Source organism: Hemiscyllium ocellatum, chromosome 3 (genome assembly GCF_020745735.1).
Source record: "Hemiscyllium ocellatum isolate sHemOce1 chromosome 3, sHemOce1.pat.X.cur, whole genome shotgun sequence".
Classification (NCBI taxonomy): domain Eukaryota; kingdom Metazoa; phylum Chordata; class Chondrichthyes; order Orectolobiformes; family Hemiscylliidae; genus Hemiscyllium; species Hemiscyllium ocellatum.
In genome coordinates, this window is record NC_083403.1 from 135,409,666 (window position 1) to 135,433,412 (window position 23,747).

The following is a 23,747-nucleotide window of genomic DNA, read 5'->3' on the forward strand; positions in this document are numbered from 1 at the left end:
AAAATAAACGCAAGGTGACTGCAATTAGGATGTAGAACTTATCGCAGTATTGGTGATCAATGCCTAGTGGTGCACTGTTGGAACAGGGTCACAGAGTCATACAGCACACAAATAGACCCTTAAATCCAACTAAACTAGTCCCACTGGCTTGCTCCTGGCCCATATTCCTCCAAACCTTTCCCATTCTTGTACTTATCTCAGCATCTTTTAAACGTTGGAACTGTGCCCACATCCACCACTTCCTCAGAATGTTTATTCCACACATGAACCACCCCGTGTATAAAATTTGACTATCATGCCTTTTAAAAGTCTCTGTCCTCCCAACTTAAAATTATGCCCCCTAGTCGAGAAGTTCTTTTCTCTGTTTGTGTAAATGCTCATATTACATCAAGACTACATATCCATTCCATCAGTGAACCACTGTAGGTTTGGAAATTCTGTCATGTGGCTTACAGAAAAGATCTACATGCTGCTGTTCTTATTCAGTGGGGAACGAAGGATTAAGGTTAGTCTGTCCAAACAGTGTGACATTGCTGTCTTCACATATACATCCAGCATGCCAAACTGATTCTGTAAAAAAACCCCATGGGAGTTTGAAAGGAGGCAAAGTTACAGATTTGAAGGAGCTGATTGGTGACCCAGCAACAATGTCCTTGTGACTGAGCTAGCCACTGCTCTGTAAGTGTAGGCTTGTTAACCCAGAGACTGTGGAAGCAGCTTCTTCAGTCAATTAGTTGTGCATGAATTGTGGATACCAGAACAGGAGAGTGGCTCAAGCACGTGTCCCCTCTCAGATTCTTATCATGCCTTGTTTGTGCTTATTTGTCGTCACCTATAAAGGCAGTGCAGAAAACAATCCAAAAGAGAAAAATAGTCAAAATAATGAACCGTGAAGAACTCCATCATGATGGACAACCTGTTGATTCACATTTTGTATGAGTGCCCTTAACGTACTGTGGAAAACAGATTGGAAAAATAAAGAATATTTATTTGATGCCTTTTTCTGGAGTCTGGTATGGAAGTAAATTGAAATTATGTTTTTTTTTGCGTAAGGTGAGAGACAATAGCAGAGAATTTCAGCATATCAGCTCCTTCACCAAGTGAGCAAAATGATCAGAACATACATCCAACGATGCCACTAATGAAAGGTGATGTCCTAGAGGTATTATCGCTGGACTGTTAATCCAGTCACCCAGGGAATGTTCTTGGGATCTGGCTTTGAATCCCGCCATCGGCAGATAGTGGAATCTGAATTCAATAAAAATCGGGTGGCAAAGAGTTTAATGACAACCAGGTATTGATTATTGAAAGAACCCACTGGTTCACTAATGTCCTTTAGGGAAGGAAACTGCCATCCTTACCCGGGGTTGGCCAAATGTGACTCCAGACCTACAGCAATGTGGTTGACTCTAACTGCCCCCTGGGATGGTCAATAAATGCTGGCCTAGCCATTGACACCTTCATCCCATGAATGAATATATGAAAAAAACTAAGGTGCCCAAATCAATGATTGGCTGAAATGTGGGGAGGAAAATGCAGTTCACCTGAAAATTCTGGGGAGCTCTGTTGATGTACCAGCTGACCATTAAATCCTGAGGTAGGCTTCCAAGAACCTTGATTTTTATTTTTCAGGTGCTTCACACCTGTTTCAGGTGGGAACATTATAAAACTAAATGTTGCCTAATTCCAATCTAGTGACTGGTTGACTTTACAACAGTAATTGTTGACAGAGGGTGATCACTTAAAATCTTCAGGAACAACGTATCCCTCTAAACTGGACTGAAGCAAGTTGAACTGCACTCTCACCACATTGCGATGTCAAGAATATTTTGAAACACTCAGATCTTAAAAGTAATAGTGCGTGACCTTGCTGTGCAAAAAAATTGCATGCTGTGTTTGCCTATAATATAGCAATGGTTCTACTTCACAAGTAATTTGTCAGGCATTAGGCACTTTGGAGCATCCTGAGGATAGAAAAATTGCCAAGTAATGCTGCTGATTTAAAACTGCTGATTTTTTTTTGTGTATGTAGGAGGTGTATGCATTTTCCATAAGGTATGTGTTGTTCAAGAACTTCCTTCAAGAGTCTAATATTCAAAAATGTAGAATATAATCTATTTTGCATTTTCTAATATTGACCTTGCTGGTCTATGAAGTTTTCCCTTGACTGACTGACAACTCAACCACAGCTTTACCGTACCTCAATATACGTTGTTACTTTGCCATTTCGGTTTATGCAACCTCCATTGACTCACCCATTCTCCAATTTATCTGCCAAGAAATGAACAGAATTCACTTCTGCTTTTTTCGAAACTTAAATGCCACCATGTCCTTTCCTGTCCTACTTAATCAATCCTCCTTTCTATTATCCATTTTCTCTGTTCCACCTTCAATTGTTGAGCCATCGCTTGTTTCAGTGGTTTGTGTTATGAATCAGACTAGATGCCCTCAAAATACATTAAGAAGATAGCTTAGAACCTAACTTTTTCTTATTTGACAGGAGATTAGATTAGACTAGATTTTGTACAGTGTAGAAACAGGCCTTTCAGGCCAACCAGTCCACACCAACCCTCCAAAGAGTAACCCGCCCAGACCCACTTCCCTCTGACTAATGCACTTAGGATAGCCAATTCACCTGACATGCACATCTTTAGACTGTGGGAGGAAATCAGAGCACCCAGAGGAAATCCACACAGGCACAGGGAGAATGTGCAAACCCCATGCAGAGACTGGAATTGAACCTGGGACCTTTGTGCTATGAGGCAGCAGTGCTAACCACTGAGCCACTGTGCTGCCCTTTGTAAAGAAGTAGTTTCTGCTCAGTTTCATTCCAGATGTAATTCAATTGGTCAAACCACCAGATTTAAAGCAAACCACACTTTTTTCATCAACTATCATTAAAATACAATAAAAGAATGAAGAAATTGGCATAACTTAATTCTATTTGAAAAGTTAACAGAATAATGGATAATTAACTGCTACTAATTAACTTCAAATATAATAACATCCCATAAACACACCCTTGGCAAAAGCAAATTCAGAAAAAAAAACAGATTTTCTCATAGACAATTCTTGTAACAGGAAGTGAAGCCCCAGCTTTTAGCTGTAACCAAAGGAAGCTGAAAATGTCTGCCACTTCCTTAAGACCCCAACAGTAACTGTTGAAAGCCAAAACTAAACATCTTGGTTCTTTCAGAGCTTTCCCACACCCATTCAGGCTGCTTCTATTGTTCCAACTTTACAAAACCCAAGGCTTCACAAGTTGTTTATTTTACAAGTTTTCAATTTTACAGCTCTACACCTTAGCCTTAAAACCTTTCTTCAACAAAAAAGGACAAATTACACCTCTTAAAGCCATAGTATTGTCATACTTTTCTAAGAATGTTAGCCAGATTATCTCTCTTCTCTTGTCTCAGGACCTTCCTCTGTGTCCGTGTGTTCCATGATATGAGCACAGTGACCTCACCCAAATCTTCTTACATTACTGTACTAAATATAGCTGGAATTTAAAATTACATACTATGGCTTGATTGATTTCTGGCAAATTGCGCTAAAAAACAATTGGAAATTTCTGCCTACGTTGTTTATTTACTGTGTGGCTGCCATAAATTGGAAGAAGATGAATCCTGGAAGTAAGAACACTTTTTAATTATAAATTAGAGACAAAAGAATACAAATGTTAATCAGCACCCAAGGAAATTACATTTGGGTTAGTGTCCAACTTGAGAATATTCCTTTTTATAAATGTAATGTTTAATTCCAACTCTACCTGTTGGTTTAATTGAAACCTATTGCTTTGAGTATTTTATATAGCTTTGAATGGAACAGCCTCAGCCATTTTCTTGCCCAGAATGTTATGGCAATAAACAGCACTGTGGTTTGATTAAAAATGGTCCCAGCCTGCAGCTTTGCTATTTAATCAACACAAGATCTGCTTATTGTTTTATACTCTTGAGAGACCCACTCAATTACTTGATTAAAAAAAAAGAGAAATTTGTACTTTCTCTTGGGTTTAAGAAGAAAAAAAGAATTCACATACCAGCATTTTCTATTTCTCTCATTTGTTTGGATGGAGGTTCATCTGTGTCCCAGGGAGTTGACTGATTGATAGGAGTTTGTCCCCATCTCACACTTTTACTGAGCATTTGTCCTTGTGTCTGACTGTCAATCTTAGAAATGCTTGAAGGCTACATTTGAAAAGACAAAAACATATAAATTCAGACACTATAGACAAAAACTGTGCACCATACAAAACCATCCTCATTTCTTCGACTCTCTGGAAATATTTGACAATATATTTCAAGACTATCCGGTGCAGTATATTCAACTCTATTATTATACCATTTAATTAATACTGCTTGTATATGCTATTTCACATCAATAAATTGAATGTCAAAATGAATTACACTAGTTTCTTTGGCAAGGTGACATTGAGTGTACAGTTTGCTTCAGTTACCTGTTCATAGTATCTGATTTTTGGAAGGTTGAGAGACACAACTTAGATCCAACATTTGATTTTATTTAAAACTCAATTTTTTTTTGCCAACTAAAGCCCAGGCTGCAAGCTAGTTCTTAAGCTTTTTGTTCTATAAATGGAAATACAAAAAGACCTGGAAATTTCCAGAATTCATTTTCTACGCTAATAACTAGAGTGCAGTCCCAAGTGTGTAATAAACTCAGCAGATGGATTTTGAGGGAGTCAGCAAGTAAAATGGGTTGAACTCAGCAGGGAATCGTAGGTGAAGATAAATATTTTTACGATGCCATAATTCCTCTTTGTACCAAAAAAATATAAATGAACAGTGGCATACATTTTTGAATACATTTTAACACTAATAATAAACATTCCACAATACAATATATATTAGTGAAAATAAAATCTTGGTGGCTATGTTTTATGAAACAAAGGAAGAAATACCTCCGAGCAGCAGATTTAAATATGCTTGTATTCAATAACCTTTCTGGAATATATTCTGTAGGTACAGCAGATTCATTAATAAAACCAGCACTGGTGACAAATCATTCAAGCATCCACAAGTCATTTAGAAGTATTAAATAATTTATTGCAGATACTAAATTGAAACAGGTAAAAATGCAGCTGTGGGATTTTTATTAGGAAAATTTTTAGAAACTACTTGTACTAGATTGTAGCCAGATAAGTAGTAATTATTTAATGTGGCATTTTATTATTCAAGTCAATATGGCAGCAGTTGAAAAAGAAACAGACCGAAAATCAAGCCAATGGTTGAGATGACAAAACATACTGGTGATAGGTGAACAAAACATAAGAGTTCAGCAATAAGTGGCAATAGGCCTAATATCATATTATATATTTATAAAGTAGCAAACTTATTCACCACTTTGAATTATCCCCTAAATTTCATTCTCATTGGAGGTTCATGTTATATAGTGAGCAAGTGAACTTTCAACCTCTAAAATAGGCCTGGAATGAAATCCAAATGAAGGTCTAACGCACGAAGCAATCTACAATTTGTGTAGACTTTATTACAGAGTCCTGTGGATTTTAAATACAACACTATCACAGCTTTGCTTCTCGTAATTTTTTAAAAAATCTTCCTTGATAAGAAACACATAAAGGACATGTTTTAACTGGCGGGCACGCATTTCTTGACCTAGAAATGAATAGCTGAAAATGTGTTGCTGGTTAAAGCACAGCAGGTTAGGCAGCATCTCAGGAATAGGGAATTCGACGTTTCGAGCATAAGCCCTTCCCATTTTTTACTAGAAATGAATAATCAATAGTTAAGCATAGAGTAGCATTGTAGCCATCTCACTGATGACCAAGTCCCGCTTAATGCAATTTTCAGGAAGGTTTAGCTTACAAAAGACAAGCAGCAAACCCTCCTGCTGTTAATAATTGGAGGCTACTTAAATGTACGATTAAGGTAGGAACAGGTTTGTAATTCCGAGATCGATATGACCAGTGTGTTGAGCAAACCAATCAGGATTTTAAAAGGGATTACTAGTGTCAGGTTAGGGTTAGGGAAGTAAAGATCACGGCAATTGGGGCGAGTTCTGTTGGACAAGAAACAGCAGGAATAGACTTCTATGCCCTAAAAGTTGAGAATCTTAGAAATCATCACAGATTTTTAAAAAATATATTTGTGTGCACTGATCAGTAGGATTGCTGTTGTATTCACCTTAGATTACCAATGCTTTTCAGACACAAAAAGAATAAGTGGTAATTTCAAAGCCATATGATTTTAAAAATATTCTAGTCTACGCAGCAGTTTTAAGAAAGCATACGGAGGCTAAGAAACATATTTATGAAATAGATATAAATTTACATCAGAAAATGTAATAGTGGCCTCTGCATAACTCTTGGGAACTGTTGATGATTGCTTCCTTGTGAAACTATTATATTCCTGGGAAAAAGTGAGGACTTTAACTGGCCTGAAACCCTTAAGGAAATTTATATCAGGTTTGCAGTGCTTTTGGTGCACAGAATGCATTACTCTACTCAGCATTCAATGGAACTAGTACATTCCTGGGATAAAGTGCATTTCTGAGTTTAACTGGCCTGAAACCCTCAAGGAAATGTGCCTCTAAGGTTTGTAATGACTTTGTGAAATTACATACACAGACCTTTGGCCCTATTCAGGATTGCAGTCAGTTTCTCTAACATAACAGAGATCAGATTGACCACAAATACAGTCTATTATATATGGTGCCTTTTATTTTACCCTTTGTATTCTCTGATTAATAAATGTGGATCAGTGGCACAGACCAGGAAGGATCATTCAGGTGAAATTCATAAGTCCAAATCTCCTAAACTGTCCCCTGAGGGATTTTGTGGCTCAGTAGTAGTGCCCCAACCCCTGGACCAGGAGACTTGGGTTCAAGTCCCAAATGCTTCGGAGGTGTGTCATAACATCTTTGAACAGGCTGATTAAAAGTTTGTGAGAAGATTTGTAGCTCTGGTACTCGTTGTTGTGGTTCTGTTCGCCCAGCTGGGAATTTGTGTTGCAGACATTTCGTCCCCTGTCTCGGTGACATCCTCAGTGCTTGGGAGCCTCCTGTGAAGCGCTTCTGTGATCTTTCCTCAGGCATTTGTAGTGGTTTGAATCTGCTGCTTCCGGTTGTCAGTTCCAGCTGTCCGCTGCAATCGACCTGGACCCAATATACTGATCACTGCAGCGGACAGCTGGAACTGACAACCGGAAGCGGCAGATTCAAATCACTACAAATGCCTGAGGAAAGATCACAGAAGCGCTTCACAGGAGGCTCCCAAGCACTGAGGATGTCACCTAGACAGGGGACGAAACGTCTGCAACACAAATTCCCAGCTCGGTGAACAGAACAACAACAGGCTGATTAAAAAATAGATATAATAAAACATAATACACTATCCCATGAGGGGTCCTCTTGTGACACAGTGTTAGTGTCCCTACCCCTGTACCGAAAGACCCACGTTCAAGTCCCACCTGCTCCAGAGGTGTTTCATAACATCTCTGAATAGGCAGATTTTTTTAAAAAATGCATATTGTTACATTCACAGAGCAATCTGAGACAGTCGTGAAGGAGAAATATCACTAGACTATTCATTCAGGGACCCAAACGACATGGGTTCAAATCTGGCTATAGCAGCTAGTAGAATTTAAATGCAATCAATAATAAAAGATGGAATTAAAAGCTATCATTGATCAGTAACCATTCACCTTGTTCATGACTGTCCTTTAGGGAAGGAAATTTGCCAACCTTACCTCATGGTCTATTCATGACTCCAGCAAGGGTGCGGACTCCTGAACTCAGAAATGACTTAGCCTCTCTTTTCAAGGGTAACAAATATTGATCTTGACAGCAATGCCCATATAATACGAAAGAATTTTTAAAAATAAAACACTTGAGAAACCCAAGAGGACACCAAGCAACGATATGGCAAAGCATAATGTCAAGGGTGGATCTAGTACAGTAGATCCACTACATTACACCATAAGTTTTAGTGACTTGCAACTTCAGACCACACAAGCTGGAGACAGGCTTATCCACACGGATGATCTCAAAATGAGGCAAGATGGAAACATGTAATGAGCAATGCATATAGATTGAAAAGCATATCTCATCACCCTAATATGTAAATAATGAAAAGATCAACAAAGATTACGTAACAGGAAGACCCCATTTTCATCTTCTTCTAAAACTGAAGAGTTTTGAGAAACTTATTGAAGACCTGCTGGTGAATTATTTAACACATACCAAGTCACTGGTGATTTGGTAGTTATTCGATCAATACACAAAGTTTTCAGTAGCATATGCCTTATTACAGAGCAGAAATGTCTGCAGCACAGTGAAGCATTAGGGAGAGCAAAAAGATTAAATAGAAATCATTTAATGGGGAGGTGATGGCCTCATGGCAGTAACACTGGGCTGTTAATCTAGAAACCCACGTAATGTTCTGGTGACCCAGGTTCAAATCCCACCACTGCAGATTTTTTTGAATTCTGTAGAAGTCTGGTAGTAAGAATCTAATGAATCTGTTGACAATTATCTGAAAATTCCATTTGGTTCACTAATGTCCTTTAGGGAAGGAAACTGCCATCTTTACCTGGTCTGGCCAACATGTGACTTCAGATTCACAACAATGTGGTTGATTCTTAATTGCTGTCTAGGGATGGGCAATGAATGTTGGCCCAATCAGCGATCATCCTGTGAATGAGTAACAACAAAACCTGGATTCCTTGCTCCAGGATGCAGTCACACTTCTTAGGGAACAACATCTGATTAGGTCAGGGACAGGAGGGTGTGATTGTGGGTGAAGCAGGGAAGGGCACCCAGAGAGCAGAAGCAAAGCATCCTTAAGCTAAGAAAATTTTGAAGTGCCAGACTCACCACGTTAAAAATAATATTAAACTTAAAGGAAAAGCACATAATTGTGCAAAGTATTAGACAAATTCTACTTTGCTGCAAGCAAGCTCCTACCAACTCATGTAGAAGCACATCTGAAAATAAGAAAGCATGCAGTCAGCATCAGTGTTAAAATATAAGTAAATAAACCCATGTTAGGAGGTTCAAGTTATCCATATTTACTCTGTGCCAAATGTGAAAGCCAAGTATGGACACTGAGACTGATTGATGCTTGGAAGATCAATAATCATATGGTTAGACCACAGGCCCCACAGACATACTGCAAGTTGCTGGATATGGGAAGGGGAGAGAAGCCTTGTCCAGAACTACAATGGTGTCAGTGGTAGGCATGCAGCACTTTTAGCAACAGAAAGGCAGCCATGACTGCTGGCTCCAACGGGTAAATTATTACTTAGACATTGTAATGTCACTCCTCTCTCCTTGCATCAATACAGGGGTATCTAAAGAAAACGTTTCATATTGCAAAATAATTAACCCTGCTATTCTGAATTCTGGTCCTGATTTTATTTAAGATCACATCATTTACATTTCGTGTTATACACCTTATCACCTACCTGCACAGAATTTCCTCTTTAGGACGGAGCGAAAGGAAACCATTTTTAAGTCCTCCAAAACATATTTGCATGACTCAACATTTTATAAAACTGCAGTTGTGCTAGAATCCTCCTTAAACAAGCAGTTTTATTTGGCGCAGTAACTTCTGCAGGGTCTGATTAACAGCAACAAATGCCGAGCTGCTTCCAGAATATTGCTACCAATGAGAATTAACTGAACAGATGACACTGAGCGCAGTAGGAACAATGAGCTGCTCAGCATAATGACTGCAATGATTGCCTCCTCTCCTTTGGCATCAGCAGCTCCTAAGTTTATATTCCAGGCAGAATTGAAGCTGCCGTTCCAACGGACCCAGTGGTTGTTGCTGTTTCAGCTTCCTGTCGTGCTGCTGCTGCTAAATATTATGAACAGTTCCCTCTGATTTCAACAGTGATATTAAGAGCATAATCACAATATAAAATGGGACTGAACAAAGGTCTAATGTCTCGGGCAACAGCCAACAGGCACCAGGACAGATTGAATGAGCCACATGAGGAATAAGTGAATTAAGTCTGAAAACTGGCACAGGGATTACAATACACAATTAACCCATGCCCTTGTTTTACTGATACAGGCAGCAAGCCAGCCTAATGCTATCTGCTCCCTTACATGATTTCACAGTGCAGTCAGAGTGAAGTGCATTGTTAAGGGGCTGCAGGCTTCAGCTCAGGATGCAAAAATCTCAGTGTATCATGACTAGATAAGGCAACTCTGCACCTCATAAAGGGGTGCCATTTGAATGGAGTGGGTGCTGGAATCCATTGCAAAAGCGACTTGGGAACAGGAACGTAACGACACAGCAGAGAGAGTGTCCCGAGGCTCTCTGATGCACTTACTGGAGGTCTGGGTGCAGGAAAAGGACAGGAGGAGGTCCTTCATCCACAGAGATTCAGAGATATCTGAGACAGCACTGGCAGCAAACAACTATCCAGATCACTGCCGGGAGACTTGCTCGAGGGAACTGCACAAAGTTCAGCAAGTGGTAAAGATTAGTGAATGGTCTTTCAAATATCACATGTCCCCAACTGCACCACTAGACTCACACACTGCTCATTATTTCAAAGCCTGGCTATCTATCAGCCATCTTGGTCAAGTTTACATACTCAGTGTTGCAAGCCTTACACCTACATCTTTATGGCTTGCATACACACTAATGGCTATTCAACTACAGCCACCACATCGCTCAACACATTGCACTATACCTAATGATAGTTTTGATTTGATTTGATTTATTATTGTCACATGTACATCGGTACAGTGTAAAGTTTTGTTTTGCATGCAGTGTAGGCAGATCACGCTGTACAAAGTGCATTAAAGTAACAGAACAGAGCAAGAAATACAATGTTAAATCCAAATCAAAAAACATTGTACAATATTCAATGATACACTTATACTTGATGGATAACTGAAGGCAGGAGCACCAAGGGTGGCACGGTGGCTCAGTTGTTAGCACTGCTGCCTCACAGTGCCAGAGACCCAGGTACGATTCCCGCCTCAGACAACTGTCTGTGTGGACATTCTCCTGTGTCCGCGTGGGTTTTCTCTGGGTGGTCCAGCTTCTTCCCACAGTCCAAAGATGTTTGGCAAATTGGCCATGCTATGTTGCTCATTGTGTTGCTTAGGTGCATTGTTCAGAAGTAAATAAAGTATAGTAGGGGGTTGGGTTACTCTTTAGAGGGTTGGTGTGGACTTGTTGGGCCAAAAGGCCTCTTTCCATACTGTAGGGACTCTATATAAACTGATGGGTTGCCATCTGTCTTCATCTTGACTGAGCAGATGAGTAGAGTCATGGTCAACAGTGGAGCTGAAAGGATTGAGGTACATGTTCTTACCTACTCTACCTCCTCATGTTCTATAATCTCTAAACGATTCCCAACGTGATGATATTGTAAATGTGCACCTCCACGTTCCCTTCCTTACTGAAATTCGACACCTGTGCTTTTTTCTCCCCAATGCCCTAAAAGTGCCACCTCACCAGACAACAGGAGAGAAGTGAAATAAAGAAGGAAGTGCAAGAGGGTGAAGAAGAGACTGAGGATAATGAAACACCATTGCTGGATTTCAGACTAACATCCGCCCACTCAGATTTTGGCAGTGGATGAAGTGTAGGAGATAACAGAGGGGGATATCTCCATGCGCGAATGACTGGGCATGAGTGATCTGCAACCAGGGCAGCAGAAAGGATAGAGTAGAAATCAGTTTCTTAAATGGCAAGTCCGGTCATAAAGAACTTAGACGAGGGCACTGATAGGTTCCTGTTCAAAAAGAGGCTGATTGAGCATTCACAATGCAATGTTTTATACATTATCAAGTTTGCTATCACTTCAAGGAGCATTGAGGTGTCTGGATCCAACTTAAAAATCACACAACAACAGGTTTATTTGGCAGTGGACATACCACAAGCATTTGGAGCTCAAACGTTGCTGTCTGGAAGTGAGAACACCTTGGGGTGTGTTTACAAGCTAACTCAGGCTGCTTCCACCGATGCTGAGGAGATGCAGTTCAAAGTTAGGCCTTCAAGGCCATCTGCAGTCTTCCCCTCTAATGCTCCACAAATCATCTATTGGCATAGCATTGTATAGAAGCGTCAGGTCATGTAATAGGACACAAAAAACATGCACTAAAGAAATGCGATTAGTTTGAGCTTTATATGGAAATTAGATAGTCCATTTGATAAAGTTGGTTCAAAATTTTATTTTGAGGGTTGTGGCCCAGGAGAAAGGCCAAGAGTGGGACCGTTGTTGATGGGTGAATTGGCATTATTCTCATAGTTGTTTGAGCCAATCCTGCCAGAAAAGGGATTAGGTTAATCTCTTTTTTTACTTTCTCAGTTCCAAGGCCTGTGCTGGGGAGACTGCGCAAATTACAGCTGACATATGATTGAGTGTATACCATAGGCTTCCTCCAAATGGTCGAGCAATACAATCCGTGTTTAAGCATCCAATGTATTTTCCAATGACATTATGCGAAGGCTGAATGATTATTGTTTTCAGTCTGCTACACAGGTGCATGTCAGAGACATGAGCCATGTGGTCAACGATAGCCCTCAATCCTCTGTAGATACTCTCTGGTTTAGTGTCGTGGCTGAAATACCGATGGCATAGCAGAATAAAGACATCAAGGTTCGTGCATAGACAGTCACCATGTGTCATAGGCCACTGTTGTCCTCCCTGTAGAGACCACTAACTTTTAAAAAGATATTTGAATTTCCAATGACCCACTCACAAGATCAAATGAAAAAGATTAGATGTCAAAAGAGAACCAAATAACATCAGCAATCTCTAGTTAATAGAGAAATTGTGAGCTATAGAACTGAATAAGCATGTTTGCTGGTATTAGACTTTATATACTTTTTAACCATTTCTGGATTCTCAGATTGTGGGACTGGCCGGCTAGCCAGCACTTAAAGGCCAACCCAAAATTGTTGTTGAGAAAGCAGTCATGAGCTGTTTTCTTGAACCCCTGCAGTCCATGTGGTATAGATCCATCAATGGTACAGCTTGGAAGGGAGTTTGTGGTTTTTGACCCTGTAACAGTGAAGGATGGGTGACAAAGCTCTAAATATGTGGCTTGGATGGAAACTTGCTCAAAGGCTGTTCTTGTGTATTTGCTGCTCTTCTTCTACAGAGTGATGGAAGTTGGAAAGTTCTGTCAAAGGGCTTGGCTGAGTTGCTACAGATCATTCTGTTGATTGACTCACTGGGGCACTAATGAGGTGGGGTAAGTGAATGTATGTGTGGATGGCGCTCCAATCAAGTGTGCTGCTTTGTTTCAACTTTCTTGGGGTTGCACACATCCAAGCAAGTGGGGAATTTTCAACGTACTCCCGACCCATGCATTGTAAATGGCAGAAAGACCTTGCGGACTCAGCAGGCGAGATCCTCTGAACTGCTTTGGTAGTCAAAGTACTTGTATGGTTGGTCTCATTGAGTTTCTGAGAAATGGTCACCATAGCAATGGTAACACCATTGAATGTTAAAGGGACATGGTTGGTCTGTCTATTATTGGAGATGGTTATTGTCTGGCACTTGTGTAGCACAAATATAATTTGCTAATTATAAGCCGAACTGGAACATTATCCAGGCTTTGTTGCATATGGGCACCAACTGCTTCAGTATCTGAAGTATTGAGAATGGTGCTCAACATTGTGCAATCAGCAGCAAACATTTGACTTTATGGTTGAGGGAAGGTCAGAGATGAGGCAACTGATCTCAGGGGCCAGGACAATTCCCCAAGGACCTCCTGTAATGATGATCTGTGATTAAGTTGATTGACCTCTAATGACAGCTGTCTTGACAGCACGGTGGCTCAGTGGTTGGCACTGCTGCCTCACAGCGCCCGGAACCTAAGTTCTGCATGGGTTTCCTCTAGGTGCTCTGGATTCTTCCCACTGTCCAAAGATAGGCAGGTTAGGTGGATTGGCCATGCTGAATTGTCCGTAGTGTCCAGGAATGTGCAGGCTGAGTGGATCAGCCTTAGGAAATGCAAGGTTACATTTATGTTTACAGTAAAATGCAGGGATGGGGTAAGGGGGGGGGGGGGGGTGGTGGTGAGGTTTGGTTGGGATTCTCTTCTGAGAGTCAGTGTGGACTCAATTGGTTGAATGGCTTGCTTCCATATTGCCAGGATTTTATGATTCTACGATTGTTTTGTGCTAGATCTGACTTCAACAAGTGGAGAGAATTCTCTGATTTACATTGATTATTGCTTTAATGGGAGCTCCTTAAGTTATAGTTCCTGGCTGCAGTCACCTTCAAAGTCACTAGCAGTATTGAAGTTTGCTCTTCTCTGGGATACCAACCCTACCTTGAGATGGTTAGCACTGCTGCCTCACAGCGCCTGAGACCCGGGTTCAATTCCCGACTCAGGCGACTGACTGTGTGGAGTTTGCATGTTCTCCCCGTGTCTGCGTGGGTTTCATCCGGGTGCTCAGGTTTCCTCCCACAGTCCAAAGATGTGCTGGTCAGGTGAATTGGCCATGCTAAATTGCCCGTAGTGTTAGGTCAGGGGTAAGTGTGGGGGTATGAGTGGGTTGCGCTTCGGCGGGTCGGTGTGGACTTATTGGGCCGAAGGGCCTGTTTCCACACCGTAAGTAATCTAATCTAATGGTGGTACTTTTCACTGGATAACTCCTTCGCAAAAAGAAAGTTAAAGACTACCATCTCAATATTCTGCTCACAAAATTTCACAAAACTAAAAAAGCCCTGTCTAGAATTTCAGTTTAGTTCTTCAGTTGCCCTTTCCCAGCCAGATTAAACTCATAGGTGGAATATTGGGAAAATGTGTTTTAGGCTGTTCAAAACATCAGATGAATATATGTTACAATATATCATGAGAAACTAGTTTTCAGTATTGCATAATCTATAGCTCATTCAAGATGTGGATTATGCGTTATTCAATCTTGTTACTCCTCCTTACATGTGCAAAGAAAATGTCCTGCCAAATTCAAGAATATGAGATACACTCCACATTCTTCAAAATAAAATGTGCATTACCATCACATATGTTCCATGATTTGCAGGAATAATTTGACATCTTGCCTGAATTATGCGCGTTTTCTAATGTGAAGTGCCTCAGGCTTTTCTTGGAATATCACTCATACCACACTGGTTTCATTCAAGGACCATCTTGCCAGATGAGAAAATCAATAAAAGTAATGCAGCTGTCTTAACTGTTCCATAGGAGTTTAAAATAGTGTGGTTTCAGCTGCCTTATATCATCGGAAAATAATGCATCCTCTCCAAAACCGAACGAGCCATCTTTTTGTCTAACTAAAATGTCACATACTGATGAGCTGTGTCTCTCCAGAAAGACCCTATCTTTTATTTCGTGGCAATATCAATCCCTTGCTATGCTGCATACTTATAAATGCACCTTCTGCTTATAACTTCTATCAACTCGGAGACAGGCAAATCAAAATTCTATTTAACACCATTGTGGTAAATTGAAACAACTGACAAACATGCCTGTTTAAAATAATAATTGATAAAAGTAATGGAAATTGCAGCAAAATTATCACTTTCAACTTTGTGCATTGTTATAATAGCTTTCAAAAATTGAACATAGCAATTAGATTTTACTATAAAGTCCATTCACTGAGCCTCATTATTGCAGTTCTCATCCATAACTTGCATGGGCCATATTTTGTATCTCTCCAGCACTAACCTATGTCTGACTCACTCCCTTATAAATTTGTCCATTTCCTCAACAAATCATTCAATTAATTTGCCACTGATCATTGTCATTGGTATCAACGGAAAATTGCAGAAAACAAGACCTTAGTTTGTACACATGAAACAAAATTGTAAGAGTTATTTTGAAACACAAACTGCTCAAATCTCCATAATAAAATGTTTTTGGCATATATAATTGATTCATATTATTGGTCCTTACAAAACATTGGAATAATATAATCGATCCATTCAGATATGTCATATGTCAAAATAGTTTTCACAAAGTCAGCAATGACACTTCCATATCAAAAACACAATGAAATCAAGATGAACAACATGTGATGCTAAATTATAATGATTAATTTAGCAACAACGACTTGAGAGTCCAAACATTGAGTTGAAGTAAATGTGAATGGATTGTTTGAGCACAGGGATAACTTTTAAAATTGAGAAGTAATCTTGCGTACAAGATGTAGTGGGAACTTGACAGGATAGATACTGAAACAATCACAAAATGATGGAGCTGTTAGAGTGTAGAAGGAGACCATTTATGCACTGTGTCTGCATTGCCTCTTAGTGCTAAACTCCAGCATAAATAGAAATAACTATTTAATAACCTCCTGAATGCCTCAATTGAACCTGTCTTCACCACATAGCTAGGCAGCGTATTCCAGGCTCTAACTACTTGTATATGACAAGATTTTTTTCTAATCTTGCATTTACTTGTTCTGCTTTAAAATGCGTCCTCTGGTACTCAATTCTGTTTTGAATGGAAACAGTTGCTTTCTATTTATTCTGCCTAGACTTTACATGGTTTAGAATACTTCCATCAAATATCCCCTCAGCTGTTTCTGTTTCAAGAAAAATCCCAATACAGTCAGTTCTTCTATAACGTGATCGTTGCATTCTTGTGCAACCTTGCGTGATAGAAAAATTGTGCTTAAAGTGTTGGCACTGTAACTGCGTTAAAACCAACACGTTTTAAAAGTTTGTGCTGTGTACTTCATCAATTGCAATACAGCAAAACTGCATTGATGAGACATGCATTGTAACAGAAAGGAATTGAAGAGTGTAGTGCTGGAAAAGCACAGCCGGTCAGGCAGCATTCTAGGAGCAGGACAGTCAATGTTTTAGGCATAAGCTCTTCATCACCCTTTATCAGGAATCAATTCCTGATGAAGGGCTTATGTCTGAAACATTGACTATCCTGCTCCTTGAATGCTGCCTGACCAGCTGGCCCTGATCTCCAGCATCTGCAGTCCTCACTGTCTCCCATTGAAACAGAGCAACCTGTTTTTCCAGGATCAAGATTAGTGTGGCGCTGGAAAGGCACAGCATGTCAGGCAGCATCCGAGGAGCAGGAAAAGCGACGTTTCAGGCAGTAGCCCTTCATCAGGAAGGGCTGATTCCTGATGAAGAGCTCCTGCCCGAAACGTCAATTTTCATGCTCCTCGGATGTTGCCTGACCTGCTGTGCTTTTCCAGCACCACACTAATCTTGACTCTGATCTCCAGCATCTGCAGTCCTCACTTTCGCCAACCTGTTTCTCGATTCTATCCTGGTAACTAAGTTTTCACATCCCTAGAATAATTTATGCAAATCTCTTCTGCACTGTCTCTATTGCATTTACATCCTTCTGATAACACAGTTTCCAGAACCATACAGAATACTCCAGTTGAGATCTAAATAGTGTCTTACATATATTCAGCGTAGCCTCTCTGCTCTTGTCCTCTGTGGTTCTATTAATGAAGCCTGGAATACCGTAGGTTTTATTTTGTTAAAGAGCTACATCCATCTGTCCTCCCACCTTCCATGACTTATGCACACATACAACTGGTTCTCTCTAACCCTGCACACCCTTGATTTTTGGGAAACTGAATTAAAAGTTAACTGAAAGTTAAGGACAATGCCAAGCATACCCATGAAATACTTGTGTTTTTTTTTGTTCAGGCAAACAAATATGAAGATGGGTAGCCTGCTTTGTGGTTTCAAGTTGAAATGGCTGACGAATACAGTGTTTGCTCAATCATGCTTTTAGTCTGCTGGTGGAGTAAACATCTTAAACGTGAAATCATGATGTGTCATTCTTTCAGTTATGAACTGGAAGTTTGAATTTCTTTTCAAAAGTTATACACTTCTACAGGGATTGCATTACCGTATCCCTACAGTAAATAATTGATTTTCTGACAGACAGAGGAAATGATTGCATTCAGCTCAAAGTCCTATCACTACAGTCATCTGTTCTGAACACTGTCCTCTGGTAGGATTGCTGTCTTCTATTTGACTTTAAACCCCTCACACACAGAATACATTCCAATTCTGGAAGCAAACACAACTGGAAATATTATTTTCACTATTCAGTGTTTGCAATATTTTAACAAATTTTGGATCTTGATATATTTAGTATTTGGAGGGACTAATAAAGAGAATGGTTGAGGAAGACAGGGAGAGAGAGGAAGATGGATATATATGTACTGAGATATTGGGAAAGATATAGCAAGCGCCAAAGATAGTTGCAAATAGATAGATAGAGGTAAACAGACAAAACAAAAGTTGCAAAGATAGGTGCATGGATATTTAAAGTTCTTCCCAAAGTATGACTGGACAGCAAGAAATGTGGCTAAGTTGTGACGTTTACTCCAATCTTGTAAATCATAAACTGTTTTATCAGTGGCACTGATGAAAATGGCAGCATAACACAACCTGCAGTGCATTGTGAAGATTACTAAATATCTCGGGAGGCTGAAAGGGAGAGGATCCCTGAACATGGCTCGTTAGTTTTATCATTTACAAAGCAAGTAGTCAATAACGTACACCCAATGCCCATATACAAATTTCTGACAGTTGGAGAAAATGATGGCATGGATTTTGGGGTGATAGCAGTGGCAAGAACTATCAGCATTTCCTGTCATTACTATACTGACACCAATGTTTTGGAATCTGCACATGTTGAGAATAATGCAGAAACCAAGCAGTTACTACCGGACCTTCTATGCTACTCCAGAGACTCCACTGCCAGGCATCCTTAATGGAAATACTGTACATACTCGAGTAAAAGTCAATCTCGTAAAAGTTGGCCAAAAAATCTAGAATTTTCCATATATCTCATGTAAAAATCGACCCTAGTTCTTCAGATAATTCACACCCATGTTAGGCTTCGGATTTCTTAAGTTCATTATTGAGCGAGCACTACAATTAGTATAATTAGTATTCACTTTTCATACAGCCATCCCATTCCGGTCCGGGACGCCGGTCTAGCCCTCAGCTACACCGACGATGTCATTGCTACTCCAAGTTAAGTTTTTTCTTAAAAAAAGAGAGAATAACAAGAAAAGGCGGACGGAATAATCACGAAATCATTTTGTTTCTATTTTCTTTATCATGTAATTACTATAAGCCATTGTGCCTTTTTCTTTATTCATTTAGAGATCAATTGGGCTTCTCATGATACAGTATGAATTTTGACAGTCATGAATTTCAGCTACTTAAAAGTAGTATCCACGTAACAGTCAACCCATAAATTTACCTTTAAAATGTAGTCTAAAAAACTTGACTTGGGCACGAGTATATATGGTCGTCAGATTTCAAAAGAGAAAATCTTACTTGATAAACTTTGTTGAAATGCTTTTCAGGTGAAAACAGAGGCAGTGGTGAATCAGTTAGTTAACTAAATAGCTGGCAGGAGATTCAGGCTCATGTCAACAGTGTGGGTTTGACCTCCTTTCTGGCTGAAAAATATGTTGCTGCAAAAGTGCAGCAGGTCAGGCAGCATCCAAGGAGCAGGAGAATCGACGTTTCGGGCATGAGCCCTTCTTCAGCAACACATTTTTCAGCTCTGATCTGCAGTCCTCACTTTCTCCTTTCTGGCTGAAGTCAGGACAGAACCTTTGCCCCCGAGTCTGGTAGGGAATCATCACCAACAAAAACTGCCAAGAAAGCAGCTTAATTAAAACTCAAGCAGGCAACAAGTCAAGGACCGTTCTTCAGGCAGAACAGAAGACAGTGTTAAGAGAATGGTAAGGTGGCAGGTGTATTATATCTGGATTTTCGAAAGCCAGTCAATGATGCATCTCATAATCGAACTAATGAATAAAAGTCAAATAATGTAGAGTTCGGGGACAAGTGGCAAACTAATATTATTATTTGTTTCAAGACCAAAAGCATAGAGTGAGAGTAAAGGATTCAGGGTACCAAAACAAGGAATCCAGGGCTGCTTATAATTTTTATTAATGAAATCGAAACCACCATTACTAAATTTGTGAATGATACCAAATACTGAGGAGGATTGCAACAAATAATAAAAGGATGTCAATAAACTTACAGAATGAACAAGTGAAATTCATCAGAGATGCATGTGAAGTAGTACGTTATGGCAGAAAAAAAGGAAAGTTTTTTTTGTTTTATTTGTTTGTGCAGTGTGATGATCTGTTGCACATCTCTAACTGGCCCAGAGAAGGAGGTGGTGGCTTCTTGAACCCACTACAGTCCATCTGGTGTGAACACAGCCTCAATCCAGGGAGTTCCAGGATTTGGACCCCAGGACGGTGATAGAGTTTCATGCCAGGATAACGTGCGAATTGAAATGGAACTTCCAGGTGGTGGTGCTACTACGTATCTATTACCCACATTCTTCTAGATGGTAGAAGTCTTAAGTTCGGAATGCATTGTTGAAGTAGTCTTGCTGAGTTGCTGCAGTGAATCCTATAGATGGCACACACTGCTGCAAGCAAATTAATATTTAAAGTCCCAACCAACCAAACATGATGGTATCGAGCTTTGAGCTTTTTGGAGACGCCGACACCCAGCAATTTGTGTGCATTTAATCACACTCCTGCATTGTATCTTGCAGATAGTGGAGAAGCTTTGGGAAGTTAGGGGAAAACGAGGACTGTAGATGCTGGATATCAGAGTCGAAAACTGTGGCTGTGGAAAGGCACAGCAGGTCAGTTTTGGGCATAAGCCCTTCATCAGGAATGATAGTGGTGGGGTTGGGGGTAGTGGAAGGGACTGACTTACTTACTGCAAACTTTCTGACCTACTTTTGTTGCCACAATATTTACTTGGCTGATGCAGTTGAGATCCTGGTCAATGGTAGCCCTCAAGATGATTATGGGGATTTCGTGCTGGTAATGGCATTGAATGTCAAGGTGAAATGGTTAGATTCTCTTGTGTTGGACATGGTCAAAGCCTGGCAATTGTGTAGTATAAATATTACTTGCTAGACTGCAAATTTCAGACAGCAGATGGTGGAGTAATGGTTTAAAACAAATGGGAGAGAAAATTAATCAATTTCCACTTTCCTGAACTGCATTATAAAATGAGACATCCATTTTCTAGGATCTGCAATAGTCTCTTTGGGGAAGCACTCTCTTTGGTAAAGTAACTGACAGCTGCTGACTTACATCAGTCCAATTGATCACAATGGATTTCTTCCTCTTTCATACCTGCAAGGGCAGGCTTACCGTCCCTCAGTCCTTTAATCCAAAGTATATTATCCCATGGGGAATGATTATTCATTTAAAACACAAAGGACAAACTGAAGAATTATTTTAGAAGTAAACCCCACATTTATTACTGCTACACGAGCTAACATTTATGCAGATCAGTTACTTTTAACTAACCTTTTATTTTCTTGGATTCTCAGATAAAGGAACGGCATTTTCCATTTCCACCCCTCAAATATTGTCAACTTTAAGGGCATTTAAATGGGCATTGGATAGACATATGGATGAGAATGGAATAGTGTAGGTTAGATGGGCTTCAAACTGGTTTCACAGGTCGGCGCAACATCGCGGGCCGAAGGGCCTGTACTGCTCTATGTTCTACGACAAGTCCAACTGTATTCAAGCACCCACTTGAAAAAAGATTGGCACAGCAACTGTAATTAAAACGGAACTAATTTCATGTCTTTTGGATCATCAGGACTGGAAACTTGCATTTGTATTTTTCAGTGTGTAATCTCTAAAATGTTTCACTTGATCTGAAAACATTTTCAATTGTAACGTGATTCCCCACATTATCTTGAGTACTTCAGAACTGATGTCAGGTCTTATCTGAATACATCACCAATTCAGCTGTCCAATCAAGCTTCTTAACTGCTTGATTTTGATTTAGAGATAAGCCATCTTTCTATGACAACTTATCATGATGTTTCAGAACACAAGTAATATGTTCTAGATTAAAAGTTTTGACCTGTGCTTGCTCATGACATGTTCTGTTTGATGTCTAAGTCTACACATTTAAAGGCTGCTGAAACTTGCCTTCCAATCTTGAATTCCACTTTAATCTTACAACAAATTCCTCCAATTCCACCAAATCTTCTACAGAAAATCATTAATATACATCAAAAGGTACCAGAGTGTTTCATTTTGCAATAATAGTAGAACATTGTTGAATCTGCTCACTTCCTGCAATATCAACCTAACTGATAAATGCATCATCTTTAATGCATCATTCAATTCAGAAATAGATTTGTTTAATTTCCATAAAATTTCCACAATATTCATCACCTGCACCTTTGGTAGGATTTTAAATCTTGGACAATTTTCTCATCCTGTTTGCCAATGGAGCTTTAGGATTATTTGGTTCTCTCAGATTTATATCAAGTGACATGATTATTACTTCACTATTCTGACTAGAAATGTCAGGTTTTGTTTCGTCAATGCAATAATTGTCCTTGTAAACTGCAAACCACAGACTTTCAAAAATAATGGATGTTTTATGTCGTTCCAGTGAGCCTTTTTCGTCGATGATTTGCTCAGCAGCAAGGATATCACATGGGAAATTACATCAGTATGAGCAAATAGCTCACTCCAGTTAAGAGATCAACACTTCTTTTCAGTGATCCCAATGTGATTTTATCCCCGAATTTAAGTCTAGAAGAATTTTCCTACTCCCTGACCATATTTTGATAGAGTGAATCTTACCATTTTAATCAGTTTCATTGTGCTCCTAGTTGTAACCACTGTCTAACAGGGATCAATTGAATTAATTCATAATTTATAAGTTAATGCAAATGAGATTAGATTAGATTAGATTACTTACAGCGTGGAAACAGGCCCTTCGGCCCAACAAGTCCACACCGACCCGCCGAAGCACAACCCACCCATACCCCTACATTTACCCCTTTACCTAACACTACGGGCAATTTAGCATGGCCAATTCACCTGACCTGCACATTTTTGGACTGTGGGAGGAAACTGCAAACTCCACACAGTCACCTGAGTTGGGAATTGAACCCGTGTCTCTGGCGCTGTGAGGCAGCAGTGCTAACCACTGTGCCACCGTGCCGCCCACTAATCTTTATCATTATCTTCCAACTCTGAACTAACACTTAAGATCAAGAATTCAAAGACTCTGCCAATCTGTTTTGGGGCAGTACAAAACATATTATCTTGAGTCACACCTGAAGTATCAGATATCCTAAATTAATCTACTCCCATTTGTCTGCATTTGGTCTATATTCCTCTGAACCCTTCCTATTTATCTACCCAACCAGATTCCTTTTAACTGTGTAATTATACCAGCCTCCAACACTTCCTCTGGCAGCTCATTCCATACACACACCAGCCTCTGCGCGAAAAAGTTGCCTCTTGGGTTCCTTTGAAATCTTTCATTTTATCATTCATCTCACTATTCTCTAGATATTCATTAGGTTCATTTGTCAATTGTTGCTACTCCAAACCCATCACCTGTTGTGGTTTTTTGATCTACTAAAGGTACTTCCATCCTCCTCCTTTTCTTGCTTGCTCTTCTGTTAGCTGTGCTCATATCTGAACGATCTTCGAAAAACCTGTGATCATGGAGTCCACTATCCTTCCTCAAATCTCAAAATTTGCATTGTTAAGTCTTTCGGAAATGACTGTTTCCCAGGATGGGTTTTGTTTCAAACAAATACCAGAGGTTTGATCCAAAAGCCAAGCCTTTTACTCTGAGAACTGAACACCACATAAGAACAGGAGCCTGTTCATATAATAGATGTGGCAACCTGCTGAATTTAAGCATGTTAGTGAGCAGAGGAAAAGAAACTAACAAGAATGTCCCTTGGAAATGAGCACAATCCAGTAGTTTAAATGCAAGCGCTGAAAAGGAAAT

General features: G+C 39.8%; 1 protein-coding gene across 3 annotated transcripts in view; it reads right to left on the reverse strand.

Moving 5' to 3' along the window:
* The window catches only part of LOC132808061 (kelch-like protein 29), a 231,874-nt gene that overhangs the window by 146,877 nt on the left and 61,250 nt on the right, over positions 1-23,747 (reverse strand). For 2 of the 3 annotated variants that reach the window (XM_060821981.1, XM_060821975.1), the window contains exon 2: positions 4,040-4,187. In XM_060821981.1, coding sequence (XP_060677964.1) covers positions 4,040-4,187 — 148 coding nt within the window. Of the gene's footprint in view, positions 1-4,039; positions 4,188-9,440; positions 9,630-23,747 lie in introns of those variants that run through there. The other variant, XM_060821987.1, reaches the window with a different exon arrangement.